Source organism: Salarias fasciatus, chromosome 12 (assembly GCF_902148845.1).
Source record: "Salarias fasciatus chromosome 12, fSalaFa1.1, whole genome shotgun sequence".
Lineage (NCBI taxonomy): Eukaryota > Metazoa > Chordata > Actinopteri > Blenniiformes > Blenniidae > Salarias > Salarias fasciatus.
This window is the reverse complement of record NC_043756.1, coordinates 9,086,082-9,106,270: the sequence shown is the minus strand read 5'-3', so window position 1 is coordinate 9,106,270 and position 20,189 is coordinate 9,086,082. Positions and strand designations below refer to the sequence as shown.

At 45.0% G+C, this 20,189-nt stretch overlaps 2 protein-coding genes across 3 annotated transcripts in view; one reads left to right on the top strand and one right to left on the bottom strand.

The window, feature by feature from the left end:
- The window catches only part of bin3 (bridging integrator 3), a 31,535-nt gene extending 29,967 nt beyond the window's left edge, over positions 1-1,568 (top strand). The window contains exon 10 of the mRNA XM_030103911.1: positions 10-1,568. The gene's annotated coding sequence lies outside the window, so the exon portion shown is untranslated. The remainder of the gene's footprint in view (positions 1-9) is intronic.
- On the bottom strand, positions 1,486-20,131 carry acsl2 (acyl-CoA synthetase long chain family member 2). 2 transcript variants are annotated; one of them, XM_030103907.1, is made up of 20 exons: positions 20,045-20,131; positions 12,003-12,235; positions 11,810-11,924; positions 9,810-9,874; positions 9,622-9,723; positions 8,550-8,649; positions 7,672-7,850; positions 7,515-7,547; positions 7,265-7,316; positions 7,033-7,106; positions 6,610-6,687; positions 6,395-6,529; positions 5,499-5,633; positions 4,818-4,986; positions 4,661-4,749; positions 4,462-4,578; positions 3,051-3,194; positions 2,846-2,947; positions 2,696-2,767; positions 2,485-2,625 (listed from the first exon to the last, which is right to left on the bottom strand). In XM_030103907.1, the coding sequence occupies exons 2-20, from the start codon at positions 12,231-12,233 to the stop codon at positions 2,485-2,487; spliced, it is 2,133 nt and encodes a 710-aa protein (XP_029959767.1). In that variant the 5' UTR covers positions 12,234-12,235; positions 20,045-20,131. The 2 variants fall into 2 exon arrangements, with proteins under 2 accessions (XP_029959768.1, XP_029959767.1); XM_030103908.1 differs by lacking the exon at positions 20,045-20,131 and having other exon boundaries at positions 1,486-2,625; positions 12,003-12,233.
- Between the last annotated feature and the right edge of the window lie 58 nt (positions 20,132-20,189).

The following is a 20,189-nucleotide window of genomic DNA, read 5'->3' as shown; positions in this document are numbered from 1 at the left end:
GGGGGGGGGGGGGGGGGGGGGGGGGCGCTGAAAAACCTGGAAGGCCTCTTTTCATGCCTCTGTGAACGGATTGCACTCTTTTCAGGCTCCTCCGGAGTTCAAACGGACAGCCACGGCCTTAACCTGAACACGGCTGTCTCCCCTGGCGGCCTCGTCACCCCCACCGTCACTCTTGCACTACACCCGAACGCTTCACTCTCTCTCCAGCTCAGAGCAGCTCAACGCCACATTAACTAAGCCATCAGCCAAGTGCAACATTATAAGCCAATGTGTTTTTTCTTTCTTTTTTTTTTTTTTTTTTTTAAAGGAAAACAATCAAACAGATCTTGTCAGAACTAATTAGCATTGTTACACTTTGTGGTTTCAGAGATATCTATAAGCTTTTTGTCTCTTCTGCAGGAAGTGAGCAAGATGTCTTTATTAGTCACATTTCCTCTGTTTCCAACTGTCTGTGAAATATCATTTTTATTACCCAACTTTGAAATTACAAGTACTGCAGATGTAATTTAATGTAATGTACTCTTAGATGATCGGCTCGGAAAGAAGTTCTCCTGTATTTTTCGCCCTCTTGAAGTTGCGCTCCGTGCCAAGCCGTGTGAGGGTTTTTAACGAGACGCTGTTTGTAACATCAGCTGTGCGTAACGTGCCTTTTTTTTTTTTTTTTTTCTGATCATGGATGTAGCCTGAAAACTAATCTGTGCGAAGTGAGTCTGCCCGAGCAGCCGTGTCAAGAAGGTCAACCACTCCGGCTGCAAAGATAACAAGTTGCTCTTCTTGCGGGGGAAGGAAAAAAAAAATCAAAGGCTGCTGCTCCCTCTAGTGGAAAACATTCGTCAGGACACGCATTCCCCTTTTGTTCACACCATCCATCCTTTGTTCTATTGTTGGGTCGAGTGTGTTTGCAAAGAACCTCTCACAATGTTGGCACACTAGAAAATCCTCTTTGTACACCAGGGTTAGATGCTATTCACGCTTTTTTTATTTTCTTTTTTTGGCTTTTCTTAATTCTACCAGAACCAAATCATACTGTCCTTGTTCTCCTTTGTTACCAGGTAGAGCTTCAGTGTGACAATACACACACACACACACAGGATCTGTCACCTCCGTCAGTTTTTATCAAGTGTCACCTTATAAAGTCAACTATTTATTCCCCGTTTTGAAATTACTGAAGGAAATGTTTTATTTTTTAATACAGAATGTAAAAGTCCATAACTGTATTAATGAAGGTGCTTTTCTATACATGAGTTTAAGTGGTAATAATGGTTAATTTTAATATTTTCTAACATGACTTTAACATTAGAATGGGTTTTTCTTAACGTTTTTAAAATGCATTAATATGACAATCTGTTAAAATGACAATGTTTCCAGTTGTTGTGTCTCATGGTATCGTAAATCGTGGAATAAATTGAAACTATCAAGATGTGTCTTTATGATTGAAAAGAGTTGAGTCAAGCAAAAAAAAAGAAAAGTTATCTTCTCCATGTCTTTATTTCCATTCAGTTTTATTTTGCTGGAATTAGTCAGCAGTGTCTTGTTTACAAATATTAATAAAAGCTGTATTTACAGTTCATCCTTTCATTTTTACAAATCACTGCAGGCTGGAAGGCTCATTAGTATTTATGGTGTAATTAAAGTTTTAGCTAAACTTTCTCCAGAACCAGTTAGAAAAATGAGCTAAAATCACAACAAGCATTTATAATAAAAGCTTATTTTTGACATATTGTGCTACAAGGACCCGTCGACAAGGCATAAACCTACACTTAATGGATCTTCTAAAAGAAACAATGCCCCAAGTGTGCATAACAGAGTCCCTTTCAAAATCCTCACCGCGTGTATAAATCTAACTTTGTGGATTCTTAGTACCGTCTGTGATTCTCCGCACTAAAACTAAACCTTTATGTCCCCGTCAAATCTCCCGGTGAATTAGTGAGCGGGGCAAAAGTGAGAAACGGCTTGTAACCGGTTAACCCGTCGCCGATAAGCAGGGTGTAGTGAAACCGGTTGTTTTAGAGACTATATGATGATCCAGCAGCTCTATGTCTACAGTCGCGCAGGTTAGTGAAACCCATTTACTGTCACTGAGCTGTGGTCAGCGCTGCACTACCACGAGTCTCTGTCTGCAGTCTGGATCTTCTCCCTGCGGTGTGTGGGTGAGTACTCCGGCTCCCTCCTACAGTCTCAACTCATACATTTGATGATAATTGAGTCTAAATTGCCCATAGGTGTGACTGTCTGTGTGTGTTAGCTGAGATCAGCTCTCGTGTGGATAAAGAGTGTGTGTGAGAAGATGGATGGATGGACGGAGGTTCTGCAGGTGATTTAAAAACAGTGGATGGCGGATTAAACACACCAGAACCCATATCGACGAATTGCACCACGCACACGTGTAAGGTGTAGCCACAGTCCTACATGAGGTAAAATAAAAAAGATTCATTCTCTCCGAGGAGGCTCCCGCTGGCTGCCGTCGGAGCGTCGCTGGCGGAGTCAGTTCGCCGTCTTCTTGTACATCTTTGATATCTGCGGCTGGAAGACCCTGCGGATGTCGGCGCGTCGGCTCTTGAAGGTGGGTGTGAGCAGGCCGTTGGCGACGCTGAACATCTCCGGGTGCAGGTGAAGGTCTCTCACCTGGAACGGGCACGGCTCACGTCACCGTCCGTCACGCCGGTCCGGCCGAGGTCACGTGACCGAGACTCACCTGTTCGAAGGACTTGAGCCCCGCCTCCTTCCCCACGGCTCTCATGTCCTCTAGTACGGCCTTTTTCATGTCCTGTTGGAAGAAACACTGTCAGGGTTCATTTTTCGTGTATATTCAAAGTGATGTTTCGGAATAAGCTCTCTCACACACCGGGTTCTCGCACAGCTCCTGGTAGGAGCCCACGATTCCTCGCTCTTTAGCCCAGTCAACAAACACCTCGGGGTCGGGCACGACGATGCCCACGAGATACGACTGGAAACATCCAACACAAGACAAATCCAAATATTTTACCCCTGCGAATAACATATTTCTACTTCACACGACGTGAGTTTGATTTTGGTTTTGTTCGACGCACCTCTAAACTGTCTCCGTGCACGAACACCTGCAGCACGGGGACGCTGCGCATGTAGATGTTCTCTATCTTCTCCGGAGCGATGTACTCTCCCTGCGACAGCTTGAAGATGTGCTTCTTCCTGTCGACGATGCGCAGAGTCCCGTTCTGATGGCAGAGATCACACACACGTTTAGTATCAAATATATGCTGCGTACATCCATAAACACATATTACATTTTATTTGTGTCCTTCGAGGTTTACTGAAGTCAAACCGAGATTTTAATGTGTGTTTTTTTTTTTCTCTCGTCCTTCAGTGAGTGTTGGAAAAGCGTGTTATCGACAGGGATGAGGTTAGCCTCGTTTTCCCGACACGTCATTGACGAGCCGTGGGGACTCAGAAAAGCTGCTCTCAGTTTTTAATCTTGACCTCGGACCTCGGTATGAGTGAGAAAACTCAGTGATAAAGTCAGAGTCCACTCTTCCTGTAATATTTAATATCTGAAGTCCTAAATTGAATCCTGAAATGTACGATTATGAAGCGCAGTTAAGTTTAAGCTGATTCGATTACATTTATACTCATTTCTTAGTGAAGTTTCTTCTTCCCTTTGTTGATTCTAGTTTTGTATGCAAGTATATATTCATTTGCAATTTTAAGAAAAATTCAATTTTTACAGAAAATCTACACAACACACACACACTGTTCAGAGCGAAGCATTTTAGGCTTCCATAAAAACTATCAGCGCAGTTTGAATCTAAACTGAAAGACGAAACACAAATCAAGTGTCTTTTATATGAATTTGCATATTTAGATGAAAATAAATATGTGCTCAGGACCAGCTGCTTACTCCACTGAAACACGGTAAGAAAATAAAGTTTAACCTAACCAAGTGAATTAATAAGCAGCAGCAGTGATGCTTTGGGGTAAAATGGATCAAAAACACCTCAGAGTCCTGAGTCTTCATTCTCAACTCTGTAAAGCCAGGCTGGCGTGTTTGAGGAAATAAACTGGTTGATCCCTAAAATACATCATTTATCTCTCACCTCTATATATTCCAAAGTATTTTCAAATGTGCAAGTTTTTCACACCACGTGCACTGATGCAGCTCTTTACACAATTAACAATGGAGGCTTTTGTAAAATAACAGTCTCAATTTTAAATGAGCGCACTTTAGTGAATCTTTCCACAATCTTTACTCCTGAGGAACTCTGCCCCTTTAAAAAGTTAATGTGCTTCTTCAAATTAACCCAACTGGCTGCAACAAAGCTGACACAACCTCGACCTTTTCTTACATCAAATTCAAAACATATTTCATGAAAACTGTCGTACTTTCAATCTGATTTGTTCTCCCTGCGAGCGCGGAGGATTAACTCCGGCTGCACATTTCACACGCAGTCAAAAGGAAATGCTGGTGATGGTCATGCTCGGTCTTACCGGAAGCCACTGGCCCACGTCCCCGGTGTGCAGCCAGCCGTCGCTGTCCAGGGCCTCGGCGGTGCTCTGCGGGTCCTTCAGGTATCCCCCGAACACACTGGGGCCTCGCATGCAGATCTGACGGGACGGAGCGGCGAGGGACGTGAGCGAAGTGGTTATACGACAAGCTGGAGTGCTTTTATTTTATGCATTTGCTCACCTCTCCCTCCCCATTCTTGGCAAAGTAGTTCATCTCTGGGATGTCGACCACCTTCACTATGGCGCAGGGTAACGGAGCCCCGACGTGACCTGAGAGAGAGACACAGTCACTCTCTGCACAGCTACAAAACAACAGACCTAATGACATCGTTCGTCACCTGTGCTGAAGTCTCCCGGCATGGAGAAGGTGCAGCCCGCGGTGCACTCCGTCTGGCCGTAGCCCTCGAATATGAGACAGCCCAGCGTGGCTCTGAGAAAGGACAACACGGTGGGAGAGATGGGTGCCGACGCCGTCAACACGAAGCGGAGATTTCCTCCCAGCTTGGCCTGAAGCAGAAGGGAGACGTGCAGGATTTAATCACACTGCGAATCCAAGTTAATTTCCATTCTAACCATCTTCAGCCTTGGTCATATTTTTCCCATCTGTATTGATCATACCAAGCCAAAATCTTTCGGTTCTCGTTTGCCTGCGCGCGCGCTCCTCCAATACACTCCCACAGGGCCAATATGCTCCGGGTAATTTTGGCATTGATTGCTGGAATAGTTGTGCTTCTCTTAGAAAGTTTGGAGTCAAATCTGTGGACTGTTTGTCAGGCTGCCGGTTCTACATGCAGCACCGTGTTCAGTATGACAAAACACAGACAGTAGCAAATGTAGAGTCCAGGATTAAAAGGAAATCTGTGTCTGCAGAGTCTTTTCAGCCTTTTGCTACATGGTTGTGTTGCACGCTCTGCTTCCTGCAGAGGCCACTGGTCTGAAGAGGCAGACATGAGGGTCAGAATCCTGCTTTTGAATGTAAAGCAGCGGAGAACCGCGGCACGATGCGTTCAGGGACTGACCTGGATCTTGTTAAACACCAGCATGTCCCAGAGAGTGTTGTTTCGTACGATCCCGCTGTTGAGTTCAGCCTGCTTTCTCCTCACGGCGAAGTGGAGCACGGCGCGTCGGAACGGGGAAGTCACAGAGGCCATGATCTGCACAAGAGCCAGCGGACAGAGTCATGATCACACACGGTCGCTTTCTACATCCTGCCACTGTGTCAAAGTCAACAATCCCAAACATTGTGTGTTGATGAAGAACTGGAAAAGTCCAGAATTTCAATGCAACATCACTTTTTGCTTTGCAGCATTTGTGCATCGACTTGAGTTGCAGTGTTTCCTCATGATGCTGGTTCTGTAATAAACCATGCAGCAGTTGAGGAAGGAACAGTCAGTCTCTCCGCAGGTTTTTTTTCTTTTCTTTTTTTGTAGCTTGGCATTTCTATTCATGCAGAAGGAACGTCTGTTGATAATACTGACTTTACAAGCCTCATTTAATCCCTGTTTAGGTTCATATGGGTGATGGCAATATTATTTGTAATTTTTCTGCAAGAGGCTGACTCGCTCTGTGTTTCTCTGCTGCACCATGAGTGCAGCCGCCACAGTGAAAGCCAAACATTTTGAGCCTTGTTCTTGTCAATAAGTTGATTTTTTTTCATACAGTAACTATTCCTGCTTTATTTGTTCACAGAAATTTGGATTTTTATGCAGTTTGCTTAACAAAAGAAGGTAAAGTGGCTGTAATAGTGGTTACTACTAATAATAGGATAAAATACATCTTTTTTTCTCCATGTAAATTTAATCCAATGACTCCTATTAGACAACACAGTTGTATTTATCCATCCATGACTGTAGGTAAGGGACGATGCAGGCAGGATCTGAGATCCTTCATCACTTTTTCCCTCTCTGGTTCTGACCTGGTCGTAGATGCGATTGAGCAGCCGTGGCACCACGGGGAAAAACGTGGGCTTAAGCGCTCTCATGTCGTCCATTAGAAGAGAGATGTCGCCTTGGTAAAACCCCACTCGGGCCCCGTGGACGAACATGGAAAACTGTGACGGCAAATGGAGTTAATATGGGGTTCAAATGCAAAAGGCGTATATGTGCACAGCAGAGAGGAAGACCCGCTAACCTGGATCATCCTCTCAAACATGTGGGCAAGTGGCAGGTATGAGATCGTCACATCTTCCTGTCTGATCTCAAACGAACCCTGAAAGAGGAAGGAAGAAAAAAAAAAAAAGAGAGATGAAATACTAAAATGAGCAAAGCACAAGGGAGAGATTACCCTCAGGCGACGGCGTCGACTGAAACCTCGCAGGCAATCAAACACGTCGTACGGCTTTTCCAATGGCAGTTAGACAGCGGAGTCTTTATGCAGGGGCAATTAGATAAAGTACCTCGTAGCGACAGGGGCAATCAAACAGCTAATTAATCATACTATTAGACGCAGCGGGGAGGGGGACAGTTCGGAGATACACAGACACAAGCAGATGGGAAGTGATGGTAGCTCTGAGGCTGTTCTCAATTAGACAAGGAGGTGGAAGTGTAGACAGACCTCCAGGATCTTAATGACAGAGGAAGTGTTGGAGGCCATATTGCCGTGGGTGATCATGGCTCCCTTGGGCTTTCCTGGATAAATAAACAAGACATTATTGCCGTGCCCCGGTTCAGCAAAGGAAACTACAGCGGTGCCCATAAAGAGGGGTTGTTAGTGGGCACAGAAGGACATTTCTCTAATGATGTGAGTGAAGGATAATTATGGAGAGACTTATGAGATCAGACGGTACCTGTGGTTCCACTGGTGAAGCAAACCACGGCCAGATCCTGAGGCTGGGGCGGCTACAGCAGGAGGCAATAAAATATGAGAATAAGACAACAAGCTTCCTCCACTCGTAATTTGAGACCTGTTTGCAAGTGAGTGTTAATGATATCTTATGGGACAGGAGCAACCATATAGCTGTCATGCTAGCATTTAGAGGGAGATTAACTATTTACTCCAGTCGGTTTGATGTCGCAGCTGAGAGAGGACAAACTCACCACAGGATCTTTGAGGTTCTGCCTGCCCAGGTCCTAAGATGTGGACAGAGAGGAGTTACTCATATCCATTTACACATCAGCATTGATGACCTGATTAAAGGGGATCAATTTTAATGAGTCTGAATTATGAGGATTTGGTTGCTTCCTTCCCGCTCACCATGAGCTGCTCCAGTTTCAAAACCTCCACGTCGCACTTCCTCGCCCTCTCCGCGAAGGCCCGGCCGAAGTCTTTAAAGAGAACCAGGCAGGAGAGCGTCGGAGTCGCGCCTTTCTCTTTGTTCTCCAGCAGAGACGCTGCCTTGTCCTCCCGGTCACAGAACACCAGGGAGATCTCGGCTGGGACGCACAGGAGGAGGAGATAAAAGATTCTTAAAGTCAGGCAGTGGCGCAAACCACTACACCGCTGTGTGCAGAACGAACCACCGGTGCTTCTGTAGATTCATACTTGATGAAATCCATCTGTCTCTCCTCCTTACAACCCCCGACAAACTGCACTCCTTCCCGTTTCTGTTCTCTGGAGCCTTTCTGACTGTAACACTTGATGAATAAGTGACATTTACCACACCTGAATATAATGGCGTTCATAGCTTATCTAATCAGCTTTTATAGTAAAAATTGCAACAAAAAAATAAAGACTTTCATCAGAGGCAAGGATACAACAGATGTTAACAGACGTGAGCACAAAGAAGCTCCTCAGCATCCAATGAATTACTTTATGTTCAACTGTAACCTTACTATTTGTGCTCCATCGTTTACTTGTATTTAAAATCCTTTGTGTTTAAAATCCTTTGTGTTACTGTTATATCTAATCTCGTGTGAAGGACTTTAAATGTTGCTGACATGAGGACATTTTTTCTGGTACGTTTTGTTCAACGCCAGCAGCCTCCTGGTTACTTTCTAGAAAGATAACAGAAAATGTTTCAACGAGGAGCTTTCAGCATGTGTTTAAAAAACTAGTCAAGGTCCGGAGGATGAGAGAGTGTTTTGCGTTATATTCCTCATTTTCTTCATGTTTTTATGTGCAGGATTTCTCACCGAGGTCAAGGATGTGCACCATCGCTTCCGGACCCAGAGTGTCGTACAGAGGAACCACGGCCATGGAGTAATAGTAGCAGGCCAGCTCTGTAATGGTCCACTGTCACCAGCAGAGGGAGACAAAGCAGCATCGGTGAGCGTAAACGACCCATTCCTGAGCACTCCGGCTAGATAACTCCACATCAGGAGGTGATGCATTACTACACGTTTCCTAAAAACAAGCCAGACCATGTAGTAAAACAAACAAAACTGCAGGTGTCGACCGGGCTAATTACACTTTTGGGGTCTGATGGAGCAGAAAATTGTCTCTGACTTCCTTGCAGGCTTCATAAAAACAACAGACATGGCCTTTTTCTGACAGAAATATTCAGAAAAAAAATAAATTAAAAAAAAGAGTTTCAGAGCAGCGTGATCCAATATTAGCCGCCCCGGAGACCCACATTCACCGCCAGCAGCCCGCTCTCAATATGAATGGAGGAGCTTTCAAGAGAGAAGACAAAAACTAATCACATTTTCATTTTCAGAAGTCATAAAAGAAAAATGTGATCCTGAGCTCTGAGACAGCACACATCCAACCCCCCCCCCCACACACACACACACAAAAGATGTCTGTATGAGTGATGACACATGAAATTCTGCTGAAGTGAAATGTTATTTTAGATTTTCAGTGTTGTTTGAGGAAGCTTACAAATCGATCTCACAACTTTAGGTTAACTTTACTGACTTACTATTTCAGCTCTCTCAGCACACGTCGCATGATCAGCCACGTTCATTCATTCACACACAGATTAACACAACAGCGTCTCACATACCACTGAAGCCGACAAGGGTTTCAGTCAGCAGGCCGTGGCTCGGCTAAGCCGTTTAAGCAGGAGCGCTTTGTTTGTCTCGAAACACGCGCTTTTGTTGAAACGACGCCGTCTCAACAGGTGGCGACTTGCCCTCTCTGAACTGGTCAGTGCTGGGAGATTTCTGACTGATTGAGGGAGTGGATCCACTTTCTAAAGCCGTGTCTGTGTGTTTGCTCGTCAGACTGTGAAATCTTTGATCATAGCTGAAGGCGGGTTCATACCTGAGGGCTGTTTTGGGCGAATATTCCAACAAACTGCTGCGGGTTGGGCTGGCAGCCTTTCACCAGCAGGCCGGAGCCCAGCACGTGCGCCTGCTCGGCCACCTGAGGGGGCGCAGAGAAACCAAACAGCGCGGATTAAGACGTGACACCGAGAGGCTGCGATGACCGGGAGGGTTTTGAACTCTGACCTCATTGTAGGAGATCCACTCGTACGGCTGATTAGGCTTCCTGAAGCCCAGACACGGCCCGTCCCCTGAAGGACGGCAGAGTCGGGACAGTTCAAACAATTTCAATCTGGCTGAGATAACACTTCCTCCTGCTTTATCTGTACCGCGGCAGGATTTAAGGAACAGCTGAATATCGCCAGCGCACATCTGGGTTAAATCGAGTGATATGGAAACTCCAACTGCTGCGGATGGACGGATCACAAGTTGAGCTAAATCCTACAAAAATATTATATCTCTTTAAAGAAAAATGAATATTTTATGGTTTTGATAAGAAACTTCCCCCTTAAGCCCATATGCATGAGCTACATATGCAAGAAATAAGAGCAACTTCAGGTTCTATGTTCCGGGTTCAGGAAGTCCATCATCACTGTGCATCTCTCTTTTAAATCGGCTCATTTTAATGTTTCTTTCCTGTCTAATTACAAGAGTTTTCTGTAAATAACTCCAAGGAGGGAGGATGATTCTCTCACTCTCACAGCATTTATCATTTCTGGTTGTTAAGCTTCGGTCTGAACAACAATCTTTCAGCGTAACTCAAACGCTTTGAGGCACCAAGGTTAGTCTCACTGAGGAGGACCGAATTAAACCGCGGCGGCCACCTCAAAGGTCACGCAGCCTCACATTAGCGTCAGTTTGGTGAATATATTGTTGTCTTACAGTGAATTTCTAAACCAGTCCTCCAGTTCTGGTGTGTTTGTTAAACTGAATACGTGTCAGAGCAATTTGGAAAAAGCTCACAAACTGTGAGTGTGTCTTGTGTGTTGTTTGTGTTGCTTCATAACCTTCAACGAAAAACCATGAGACTTCCATTTCGGTCTGTAACTGATGAAAGACAAACAGTCATTACGGCGGGTAAATCAGCCGCGGTCTGAAGCTGCACGGAGAGAGCGATGCCTGCGGGTTGACGGTGTGACCGAGGTGCCAGTGGCAGAAATTGCAAAAACACCATCTTGTTACGGGGCGCGCTGTGACTGCCGCCGTGAGCTACGGCTGCTAACTACCACAAAATACTGTGGCCTTCGACGAGACGCCGGTGCTGCGCCACGCTCTCCGTCTTCTTCTATCCACGGCTTTTTTTTTTTTCTTTTCTCTATTGAACATCGATGCCGCAGTAACAGTGGCCCTACTTGTAGGCAAGGCAAATTCATTTATCTAGCAGCATTCAGACGCGAGGCGATTCACAGTGCTTCACAAAGAAATAAAATACAGTCGAACGAAGCCGTTAAGAATCTTAATCTCAAGCAATTAAGATTAAGAAATGCATTAAACAAAGCCATTACAAACAGCATCGTGAATAAAGTGAAAGCTTCATTAAGATAAAGGTTTTCGCAAGTTTGTTTAGTTTACCAGAAAATTTTAGTGGCATCTCTGGCTCTTTTATTAATAAAATAAGCAAAATATATTGTTTATTCAAATGCCTGAGCAAATAATAGTGTTTTAAGTCCTGATTTAAAAGAAGTGTGTGTCAGCAGTCCTCATGTATTCAGGAAGTTTGTCCCACAGGAGAGGAGAGTAGGAACTAAAAGCTGCCTCACCGTGTTTCTTCTGACTCTGGAAACATTTAGTAAACCTCTTTCTGAGGACCTCAGGGGTCTGGATAGTTCATATTCTGAATGTTATTGGGTCAAAAACCCTCAATTCTTGCAACACGTTTCAGACGGCAGTGAGCTGATTTTGTTACTGTCCTAATGTTGTTGAATTCCGGGTCTAAGGCCATAATCCCTCAAAGATTCCAGGCTTGATCTGTTGTCTTCAATGACAGAGTCAAGATGAACATTGACCTTTAACCTTTCCTCTTTCGTGTTAAAAGAAAGAAAAACAGCAAAAACATGCAGGACTTGGATTACACACCTCTGGTCTGGTGTAATAATCCTACACTGGAGTTCAAGTGGAATGTCCACAAACTAACAGCAGCCTGCCTCATCGATTCATCATCTCTCCTTGAATGTGATTAGTGTTACCTGCGATCTTCAGGCCTCTCTGGAACATGGCGAAGGCCGTTCTGATATCGTCATAGTAAAAATACAGCAGGCAGTCGCTTTTATTGAGAGCCGATCGTCTGCAGACTGGATCCCCCTGCAACAAACAAGCCCGGTCAGTGAAGGCGCGCGGTTAAACACGCCGATCGCCCAGCAGAAAACGTGATCCGCTCACCCTGATGGCGACGGACTGGGCTTTGAGATCACACGGGGGACGCATGGGTCGAGGTCGGGTCGCCAGCCAGTACGCAGTGAGGGAGGCCACGGCGCCCAAACCCAGAAGAGAGGAGGACAGGGACAAAGAGGGCCGGGGCAGCGACGGCAGGAGGCTCCAGAAGTCCTCCGACTCAGACCCTTTGAGCCCGGCGCCGGAGTGGAGCGATCTGAACCACTCCTGCAAATACATCGCTGGAAGGGAGGAGTGGAGAAACTGGTGAGAATTACAGGCTGCAGATCCAACTTTAACATGTAACCCTCATGACAGAGTGTTCAATTTAGAAATAGATACAAATAAACACCAGACGCATTTTACATTAGTACAGTATTAAAATCAGGATATAAAATTGCACTGATATCTTCCCAGGACAGAACAAACTATGAGAACATATACCGTTGTGAGACAGCATTAAATATCTCAAACCAAATCATATTAGGGGGTCAAACATGTTGTACTGACAAGCCAACAAGTTTTTCAGTTGAGCTACTGAAGTATGAAAACAGAAAATCAGCCTAATAAATGACTTCATCAAAACAGCCGAAAATTAATTTTCTATCAGTCAACTCATTGAACGACTAATCCATTCAGCACTGCTTTAATCTGCCAGATATATAGGCTGAATTAATGTTTTTAATACTGAGAAGCAGCTCTGCATCAGTACACTTTGAAATGGGGGGAATGAATTATAGAAAAGACTTAATTGAATTGGAGATTAAATTGAATGGGACTATAAGTTAATTGCATATTCATTTTTCCATTCATTACATCTGCGTTCTAGAAAATAAACTATAATGGCACAGATACTGGGGAGTAAACAGTGATTTAGCGCAGCTTTCCTCTCATATTATCAGACATGCAACAGACAGACGCTGAAATATTGACCTTTTCGTCAATGCAACATGTTCTTTTAAGCCGGGACGAGGTGCCGCTATAGACGATCCTTTTGAAGCTCAGACCGCCATCGACTCGACCGGTGGCGTCACTTTTTTATCTGACTTCAATCGTCTACAGCTCTGGATCCACAAAAGTAACTTCGATTCAATTTTCGGTTGTGTATTCCTCCTGAAAGCGGCGAAGCAGACGATGACACGTCTGAAGCAGGAAATGGAATTTAAATTGTGGAACTTTCTAATCCAGGCTGAGGCGTCTGGATAAGAAGCTGAACCATGCTGGGCCGCAGACTTGGCACCGCTCGAACAGCGAGGAGTGGAAGAAAAGGCCTCTGGGCTCCAAGTGGAGACGGGCGGTGGGTGAGGGGAGGGGAGGGGAGGGGAGGGACACCAGGAAGTAATAACGATTGGCTTAGCAGAAACAGGCACCGAGGTTACTCTCAGTCATGTCCCGCCGCTCTTTCATCCGCCAGGGAGAGATCAGGCGGCGTACAGTAGCGGAGAGGATGGGGCGAGGAGGGGAGGACCACCCCGAATCATTCGGTGCCAGAAACTTTGTTGCTCATATCAGAAATGAATGAATGAATGAATCGGAGGGCGAGAAACCCGGGAGAACCATCGACAGTGGCGGAACAGACTAACGGCCTCTGGAACTGTTCGTTTCACCGCCTCCAGCTACCCACTGCATCCACCACCAGGAAAGGAATTCACCTCGCTGAATAAATCTGTCCTTTCTCACATCCACCCCCCCCTTCAACCTCTCACCCACTTTCTCCCCCCCCCCCAACACCCCATCGGCCCCGTCCTCCTCTCTCTAACCAGGCCCAAAGCTGCGCCGCTTCCTCTGGGTGAGACCAAGTCAGAGGAGGATTTATGATCCGCTGCATGCGTCAATTTATGGGAAATAAAGTGGATCATTTCACACTTTACACCTGCTGATGCAGCAAAGCAGCTGGTGATCCCCTGGAGTCCTTTCAGGAGGTAAATAAATAGAAAACAAAGGCCTTTATGAGACCTGACTTGGAAAAAAAATGACGATCTGTTGTGAAGGGGGCTTCCTGTAGCCCCTTTCTGTCTCCCCCACTGCCTCCTCTCTTTCTCCCATTCATAATGGCCATTGTCGAGGCCCAGACAAGGACCATTGTGCTCACAGCTTCTGCGTCCTAGAAGGCATCACACCAAAGGAGCTGCACACACGTGTGAAAATACGCCGCAGGAAAACAAACGCACCTCCAGTCTGCGGTAATTCCTGCCAGGGGGGAGGAAACCCGCAATTTTCACGCAGGTCACACCTGGTAGTAGTTGAAATGGAGATGCACTCACCGGTCCAGTGGAGTGATGTCTGAGCGGCGAGGAGCAAATTATATAAAAATGGAAATTTAGTGACATCCTGCCCAGGAACTGTAGACAGAAATGGCATAAAAGCAGCAGCGGCGGCGGCGGCAGGCAGGTTGACGGGGAGACGGGGACAGATAGCCCGAGGCCCGCTGCGTGTCTGAGCACAGTTACTCCCGCTGACAGGCAGACGCGCAGCGGAGAGCCATTCACGCTGCTGCTGCTGCAGGACAAACGGGAAACGGTGCCGAGAACCTACAGAAACCAAAAACCGGTTTCCAGACATTTTCGGCACGTTACTGAAAACTGTAAAACCTCTGTGGGTCACGCTGGGTTAAGAATAATAATAAACCTGATAAAAACACTGGGAGTTTCTTACTCCCAGTGCAAAAAACATGCTCATGTCATGTGTAGTGGTGTGCATGAACACATCAGAGAGAGAGTACACGGTTCGAATCCACGAACTTCCATATCCAGTTTACTGGTTCAGATTGCTTGATGTAAAACTAGATTGTATGTGGCCCCTGATCCAAACTGAGCTTGACAGCTGTTGTTCTCTGAGAAAACGCTGTTGGCACTCAGCTCAAAGGCGAACCGGGAGCCACAGATGACGGCGACACTGCTCAGACTCAACGGCCCTGCGTTCATGGTGGCCTCACATTTGACTAGTGTCACAAAATCCAACTCAAAGGTTGCGGCAACAAGGGGAGACGACAAAAGGATGCAACTTAAAAGCTATTCATTTATTAAAACTTGGTGAAAGAGAGCGAGAGCCCCCCAAGGCAAGCACAGATCAGCGCTCATGCATTAGCATCTCTCGGCAGGTATCTCCCAGGTACGCCAGACAATAACACAGAAACTGACATTTTAACCAAGCAGGCCAGACACGCAATATAAAGATTTCCAATTCATGAAAAACACAGTTTCATGATTTTTCCTTGTGTTGATTAGCTGAAGATTTTCTGCAGCTATTTGCCTCCTTTAAAGATTTTAGTTGGTGTTTTCACAGCTACCCCGACAGCTCAGGTCTGGATGGCATTGGGAAAAGCAAATGAGTTACGGATGGGAAAAGAAATGTCAATTTGATTTTGCCCATCCATCTTTTATACAGCTTCATCCAATTCAGGGTTGTGGAGGTCCTGAAGGTTACACCCACTCACTGATGGCAGAGTACACCCTGACCAGGTCACCAATCCATCACTGATTAAATGAGAGAGAGAGAGAGAGAGAGAAAATCGCCCATCAACCTCCAACTCGGGAATGGAATTTGTTTTAGGCCAATTTCAAATCATTAATCTCACAGTATTTAACATCCAAATGAAATGTGCATAAAAAACCCAAAATGAGCAAGAAGCCAGGGCTGGAGTGGAGAAGAAAAACTCACTTTGAACAGAGCGAGAGAGACCTTCAGCTGATCCAGACTCAGATGTTGCGGCCATCTGCCTGGAGCAGTTGGTGTCAGTAGAAAGTGAAGCCGGAAGAGAGCGAGACATATATCAAATAGAGACGATGTCTGTTATATTAAAACAGCCTGAGTTTTACTTATGCGGGACATCAAGGCCCATTTTACTATCAGCACGAAGAGCAGCGCTTGAGGGGAGACGCCCAGATCATGACTGACATCGCCGACTTGTGAAGCGTTGGCCGATCAAACGCAGTGACTGACGAAGGCCGCGCTGCTCATCACGTCGACCAGGTCGACGTGCGGGTTCAACCACGGCTGGATCGGTTCAGGAAGTCCATAGTTACAGGCTGGAAATTCAACCTTAACTTTCCGAGTGTCAATGAGCGAATCCCCTGCCTGGAATTCAAACGCGACTGCAGAGCCGCGTCTTCACCTCCTGCGGTGATGATCCTCTGCTGATCCCCCTGATCTCACACTCGAAAGAGAAACTGCTTTATTATTATTCTGCATGTTTAATCCTCAACCCGTCGCCAGGACAGCCATAGCATGGAAGTTTAATGATGCTAAAATTTTCCCATTCCTCTTCGTCATAGTCATAGACAGGGTGACACCGTATTTGATCATATGCATGTAAAACTGGTGTGATATTTAGAATCTACAAGATCGATGGTCTTCAATTCATCAATGGCATCAAAATCCATCTTCTTCAAGCCACTTTGAAAGACTGTCCATTTGTTTTGTTTTTTTACAACACTGTATTAGGATCAAACGAAGCAAAGGATTAGAGAATTTTTATTTTCTGGCATGTTATGTTGTTACATTTTTAGATGGATTTTTTTTTCCAAACTTCCTGCAGGTGCAACTTGTTTCAGGGTCTTTTCAAATAAATGGATAGTTATCTTCATAATACATCGCCGAGTGTTTTATCTATGATTAAAAGTTACAAAGCATCACCACTGACGAGCACAGTTTGGTGTAAATGGAACCAGCAGAGCAACCTTCAAAATAAGCAGGCAGTAATTGAATTTACTGCTGCGTTCAAAACTCTGGTAGTGGTAAATTATTTTATTGAGTTTTCAAACACTGGAGCATAAAAAATTAAAAATAAGCACTCAGAGCTACTTTTTAAAACATCGGTTTCCATGTCCATCCTGGAGAGAAACTTAAAACACTGATTTGTCCTCCAGCGGTGAACAGAATTGAACATCTTTCTTTGATTTAAGAAAAATATTTCCGTGTTGAAAACGTTTGTGAATCACACACATTGTGAGAAAGGCCTCAGTACAGTAGCGAGGTCCTGATGGGAGCGGTGTGGGGGGATGCTTCCCCCTGACCCAGAAAACCACAGGAGGTGACATAAAGAGAGGAGAGAGAGGGGGGGTTTATAGGGAAGACGGGGGCCAAAGCATTTTTGTTCGCTCACCAGCAGCAGCAGTGAAGTCCGCACATGCTCAGAGTGGCGATGGTGTGATGGACGGGGGGGAAGAGGAGGCGAGAGGGACACGTGAGGCTGGCCGGGCCGCGAGGGGAAATGAGTGAAGAAAGAAAGACACACACACACACACACACACAGAGGACTTTTCTGGCTGCGATTCCCAAATGGAGCATGACGAGCACGAATGCACACACACTCACACATAGAAACACACACTTCAGTTACAATGACGTAGAGGGCAAACAAGGTGAAGAACAAATGAGAGCGAGCACACATCCTGCACGGAGAAAACACCTTCGCTTTCCACAAGACGGTCCCTGAGTCTGACATTCACTGGAAACCAATCAGGGCTCTCACAGACAATGGAACATTTGTGTGCTTTCTTCTTCTTCTTTCCAAGGCTCAAGTTTTCAGTTTCACTTAACCAAGCAACGGGAGCAGCACCGAGCCCGCTCTGCAAGGTCAGCCGCGCATTTAGCTTTCCCGTCTCACTTCTCAATCGGCGAGGGTTTCTTTTAATTCCACACGGCCGAGCACATCGACCCCAGCAGACACAATCAACGCCGAGCCTGTCAGAGGCGCCCGGAGGGATGCCAGAGGAATGACAGCGCGCCATGTGGGCAACTCCAAACATGTTGCCTGAGTCAAAGCGCTCACACATGCACGGAGCTGAAGAGGCCGTTCTCAAGCAAAAGATCGTAAGAAGTAATTCTACAGTTCAGGGCCGAAACGCTTTCCAACCATAATTATCCTCATTTTCGGGCAAGGACGAAAATAAAGCTGCAGCACTTGGCTTGAAATACGACAACAGACAATGTATACCCAGTGTTTTCATGAGGAGTTCAGAAATATGCTGAAAAAATCCATGAGATTAACCATTTTTCCACTTCTCTATCTTTTCAAGGAGTATTAGCAATTCTCTGTGTTTAGTATTTCTCAGCTGCACCTGGAATTTAATTTTATTTCAGTGGTTGCACTTAGTCATTACTTTATGATCAGACTAAATATTTTTGAACTCAGTTCTTTTTGTTTCACTCTTGTTGGTTGTCTGTTCTTTGCTATGTCAGTATTGTACGAGTAAATCTATTTCACTGGAATAGGTCAACATTCCTTACGTGTCTTTGAATTTTACAGATAATTTCAGAGATGATTGGAAAAAACAAGAAGGAAGAGGAGGAAATTGTTCCTCTTGTCTGTCTTGACACACAAACACACACACACACACACACTCAGTTTCTTAGAAGTAGAAAAGAGTAGATACCAGTAGACAGATACCTAATATCATCCTGGTATCAATGGTATCTCAGAATCGTACTGTTAAAATTACATTTTTCCTTTTTGTTTGTGTGTAGTCAAGATGGTTACACAGAACCAAGGCCAGGGTGAAAGTGGTAAAACATGTCAAAGTTCACTGTACTGGTCAAAATGTTCCTTATGTGACAATACGCATTCACCACCTGCTTCAACAGGAACATGGTGCTGCTACCAGCCTCCACAACTGCTTTCACACATAATGGCAAATTAGTAACAATAACATGAAAGCGTCCCGTCCCAAAGATGAGATCTGGTGACTGCAGAGGTCATTTTAGTTCAAGAAACTCGTCTGAGCATTGTAACCCGGCACGATGTCCTGCTGTGGTCATGTCCGCATGTCTGCGACATTTACACCATGCGAGCTGACGAAGAGTGACCCTACGTGCATCTTCAGTAGAGGTCACGGCAGCAGGGTGAGATGGATCGCTGCTTCACAGCAAATCATGCTCCAGCATTAAAATGTGGTGTTAAAAAAACCAGCCAAACAAATCTGTGTTTTTCAGTGTTATTCCAACATTCTTTGGTCTTATATTCATGAGATTAGCACCATAAAGTATTCTGCTTCATAGAGACAGTCGACTGCACAACATCAGCTGCAATGAGTGATAATATCAAAACTGCAGTGGCAATGAAAAATACAAACATCAGTACAGTTTCTTGTTTTCAGTAATTTCTTCTCAATCTTTGTGCTCTGTGGCCACCAGGTACAAAATAACTGAGGCCATCCATTGGTGAAATCGTTGCATATTAAAGCACAATTTTCATGAAATAATTAATTGTGCATTGTTCTCATATTTAGACGAGAGATTTTTGAGTTTGCCAGTAAAGTGCATTAACTCACAGTTCAAGGAAACCATCTGTTGAGGTAAAGTCAGGCCTTTGCGTTTCCTTATATTGCACAGGTTGATATCATAACGATACATTTCCTACATATTGTCCAGGCCCGGTGGTTATTTGATTTTTTGGTTTACTCTTGACCTTTCAACACAGAATCTTCTCTTTGAAAGGTTTTAGACATATTCTTTTCTCATGAGCTGGACAGGTTAGCTGGGATCAGCTTCATTCATTCATTGGAAACAATCAAAGTAGTTAGGAACATGATGAACTGGTGTGTTTTTATCCTATAATTTCAGTTGGTTGTGGATGAAAAAGAGAAAAACCAAAGACTTAATTGAAACACCTTAAGTCTGAAAAGCTGCACAGCTACAATGGAACAGTTTTAAAGAGGAATTTTGAATATTTAACAACTTTCAGGGCATTATGGGTTCACGTGCACCTTTAAATAGTTTTGCAAAAATTCTTTGTTCGCCCCCTCGGATCACCTCTCTGGGGGTGTGCAGCATTGTGAGTTTTCCCTTCAGCATCCAAGAGGACACGAAGGCCTAAAAGTTTCATGCAACACTGCGCAAACAGGTTGATTCATCTGTTCAAAGACTGCAGGCAAACTTTCCGCTCTGCGGTCTGCAGATAGAAAGACTCTCGACGCGCTGCAGACAAACTTTTCCCCAAAGAAAACTCCCTCCTGAGTCTCAGCCGCATCTGTTTACAAGTTTTATCCTCTCAGAAATAAAAAAAAACTAGTTAAAACCAACTAAAAGCAGAGACACCAATTAAAACTCACCTCAGTAACAGACAGGCCGATTACTCTTCTCTTTAAAGCGCTCCCGAGTCAAACTTCTGCAGAAGATCCATGGAAATTTATTCATGCAACAAGTTGCACGCGATGCAGATGCACTTCCGGTGACGGCCTTCAAAGTAAAGGAGAA

Bases quoted from the DNA above. Each gene is read 5' to 3' on its own strand.
- acsl2 (XM_030103907.1), bottom strand. From the start codon at position 12,233: ATGTATTTGCAGGAGTGGTTCAGATCGCTCCACTCCGGCGCCGGGCTC. The intron at 11,925-12,002 runs GTGAGCGGATCA...TGTTTGTTGCAG, and splicing joins CCCAGTCCGTCGCCATCAGG to GGGGATCCAGTCTGCAGACG. The intron at 3,195-4,461 runs GTAAGACCGAGC...CTCTGCCATCAG, and splicing joins ACGTGGGCCAGTGGCTTCCG to AACGGGACTCTGCGCATCGT.